At 43.9% G+C, this 3,144-nt stretch overlaps 1 protein-coding gene and 1 long non-coding RNA gene across 2 annotated transcripts; both read right to left on the bottom strand.

The window, feature by feature from the left end:
• Positions 1-830: 830 nt before the first annotated feature.
• Positions 831-1,858, bottom strand: LOC119429709 (uncharacterized protein KIAA2013 homolog). The gene has a single exon (XM_037697279.1). It carries the CDS (start codon positions 1,818-1,820, stop codon positions 831-833), a length of 990 nt encoding a protein of 329 aa, XP_037553207.1. The 5' UTR covers positions 1,821-1,858.
• A 72-nt stretch (positions 1,859-1,930) lies between these two features.
• LOC119429708 lies at positions 1,931-2,535 on the bottom strand. The gene is made up of 3 exons (XR_005187827.1): positions 2,282-2,535; positions 2,056-2,100; positions 1,931-1,973 (listed from the first exon to the last, which is right to left on the bottom strand). It is a non-coding gene; the product is annotated as an uncharacterized LOC119429708 (long non-coding RNA).
• Positions 2,536-3,144: the final 609 nt, after the last annotated feature.

Genomic DNA, 3,144 nt, shown 5'->3' with positions numbered 1-3,144 from the left:
ACATTAAAGACGTTAAAGACATTAAAGACGTTAAAGACATCAAAGACGTTAAAGACATCAAAGACGTTAAAGACATCAAAGACATTAAAGACATCAAAGACATTAAAGACATTAAAGACGTTAAAGACATAAAACATTTATCCAGAGGAACGTTTGCTGCTCATGGGAACAAAGTCACTGAAAATTTAAAGCGGTCTTTCCTCCGTGGTTTTATCAAACTTTGTGTATTTTAAAACAGATCTGATTAATTTTTGTTTGCTGGACAAAATGTTCAGCTGATAAACACGTTTCGTTTCTTATCCTTGATTTTTTTCAAACAATGAATGAATAAACATCGTGTGTGATCGTGTTTTATTTTCCCAGTAACTGATATGCTTTAGAAATGGTCCTGGTGGTGTGATGATGAAATACAGCTTCATCCATGTGTCAAAGTTCTGACTCATCCTTTAGCTTTGGTTCCTCGCAGCCAGAATTTATCGTAATCTCTGAAAAAGCTTTAATTAATTTTAAAAATGGACATTTTTAGACGTTGGCTGCCTTTTCCTTGATTTTCAGTCTGGTAACAAAACTCTTCGAGGTCTATCAAGGTCTTCGAGGTTGATGTTTCAACATGATCTTGAGTTTTGGAGCATTTTAGGTCAAAGTTCTTCTCAGGTCAGACTTCAGAGGCGTAAACAAACATTCCTCTGTAAACGTCCACCTAAAAGAGCCCTGAAAGCGTGAAAAAGCAGCCAAAGACCAATAAAAACCCGGAGAGCGGTTGATAAAGAGGACTGCATCAGAACTTTTTGGGACTCTGCTGAACAGAATCAGATGATTTAAACTGGGGCTCAGACCTGTAGAACCTTGTTATCCAGCTCACCTGAAATAAAGAGGTCCATCCAGGCCTTCTGGTGATCCAGAACCAGGTCGTTGACTTCAGTCCTCAGCAGCTCCTCCATCTCCTTCTTGGCTCCATCTCTGAGGGTGCTGAAGGTCTCCTCCAGCTTAGAGGACTCGATAGGTTCTGAGGTCCACACCACTGACAGGATGTTTTCTAAGAACTCCGATTTAGCAGGGACCTGGATCCTGCTGTTCAGCTTTTTGGTGACCACCACCACCAGAACCATTCGGTTGTTCTCCACCTGCACCCTACCAGAGGAGAGCTCCACCTCTCGGTTCCCAAGGTTCTCCAAGCTGGAGGAGAACTTGCTCCTGTGGGCGGAGCTGACGGAGCTGATGTCCAGGGTGGCAGCTCTGTCAGACGGGTTGCTGACGTGGATTCTCTGCAGGAACACGTTAGGTCTGCTGCGGTGGGCGATGAACTCCTCCCGGATGGAGACACAGTCCCGGGCGGACTGCACGGCAGCCGTGGAAGTGCACCGAACCAACAGCACGGCTCCTTTTCTGAACCACAGCATATTTGCCCGAACCACGGCCCGCTCCTCCTCCAGGTGCACCCCAATTATCGGGAAGTAGTCCGTCTGGTGAACTGGAGCCGAGCCGGGCTGCGAGGACGATGACACCCACAACCTATTTGTGTCGACGTCAATCAGAATATGACCATTACCGGACACAAAGGGCATGTCCAGCTGCTCCTCGGGTGAGCTGTAGACCCCCTCACCCCGCTCCACGATGGAGCTCCACCTGTGGATCTCAGCCTGGAGGCACTGTCCCGCTGCGCCGCCGGGCATGGCGGAGCCGCTCAGGAACGTCCACCTGCCCCCTGACCCCAAGTACCAGTAGAAGATGAGGAAGACGAGCAGCCCGATCAGGACCCTCCTCGCCCAGCTGCTGGACAGCAACCCCGGGAGCCCCTTCAGTCTCTGCTGCAGCCACATTTTATGAAGAAGTAACGGACGACCACCAAAGAGTCTGTGTTTTAACAAGGCGGCACCCAGAGTGCTGGAGAGTCTGTTTCAGGTGTCACGTGGACATCAGGCATTGGTGTGCAGCTTGGAGGTGGTACATCCAATTTAGTCTTCAGGCTCCACCTAACAGGTTAAATCAAGACGTCACATCAGTTTCCATCAGAAAGGCGTCAATTTAAGTGTTACATCAAATTTATTTACCCACTTTTAACGTGGAGGTGTTACATCCAGTTTATTTATGCGTTTCCACCTGAAAAAGGTAAAATTAGGTGTCAAAGTTTATCCGTTTCCAAAGTGGAGGTAAATTTAAGCTGTTGCACCATTTTATTCATTAGTTTCCACCTTCAAGAGTTCGATTTAATTTGATAATTCGCGTTCAGTTACTAGTTTCCAGCTTAAAGAGGTCCGTTCAATGTGTCACAACAAGTTACCAGTTTCCGGCGGGTGAAGTCGTAGCTTAGCTTAGCCAAGTTAGCTAACGCTGGGAACGAATTCTGTCGAAAATGTTTCTCGCATCGTTGATGTCGTCACATCCGTCTCCAGGCGCGTGCGGCTTTGATCAAGACTTGGTGCTCAAAATCATTTTGTCCTTCTTTGGATTTATTCAGTTCAGTTTGGTTCTCGAAGTACAAATAATCACCTGACTTCGTAGTAGAATCACTCTAGCGGATGACACTTCCGGTTTGTAGTCGAGCGTCTTCTTCTTCTTCGGTTAAAATGTGGTTGAACAGTTCCGGTTCTTTAGCGCAACCTACCGGAAAGGAGTTTAAATCGGAAATTTCACAATTTAAATGTAAAAGAAGGCGCCACTTTAGTAGGACAGTATTGTAGACGTTTTTTTTATATAAATTAATTAATTATTATAAATAAATATCTGTAGAATTTACTCTCTTGTAAATGAGTCCCCGGGACTCAATAGGACTATATAAATAAAGGTTGAATGAACTGATGTCTACACCGTGGAACCCTGTTACTGCCACTTCAAAGAAAAAAGTTATACAGGCTGTCACTTTTATGAGTTGAAAATTATAATTTTGTTATAACGAATGTTAAAATCATATTTATAAATGTAAAATGTTATAATTAAGATTATATTGACTTCAAAGGTCCTAATAAAGTCCTGGTTGTGACTTTAAAACTCACATTTTCACTCATCTTTAAATATTCTGTTCAAGTGCAGATTTAGTTTGCATTCATTACCAGTGCAGTTCTGTCAAAGTGTCAGAGAGATGTGATTTTATTTATTTTAGTTTATCAGTTTTTCTAGAACCATGGCTGAAATGCAGAGTTTAGA

This window comes from Nematolebias whitei, unplaced genomic scaffold (genome assembly GCF_014905685.2).
Source record: "Nematolebias whitei isolate Nwh7 unplaced genomic scaffold, NemWhi1 Nwh_scaf_6009, whole genome shotgun sequence".
NCBI lineage: Eukaryota > Metazoa > Chordata > Actinopteri > Cyprinodontiformes > Rivulidae > Nematolebias > Nematolebias whitei.
Note: the sequence above shows the minus strand (reverse complement) of the source record. Positions and strands in the feature narration are given on the sequence as shown.

Bases quoted from the DNA above. Each gene is read 5' to 3' on its own strand.
- LOC119429709 (XM_037697279.1), bottom strand. From the start codon at position 1,820: ATGTGGCTGCAGCAGAGACTGAAGGGGCTCCCGGGGTTGCTGTCCAGC.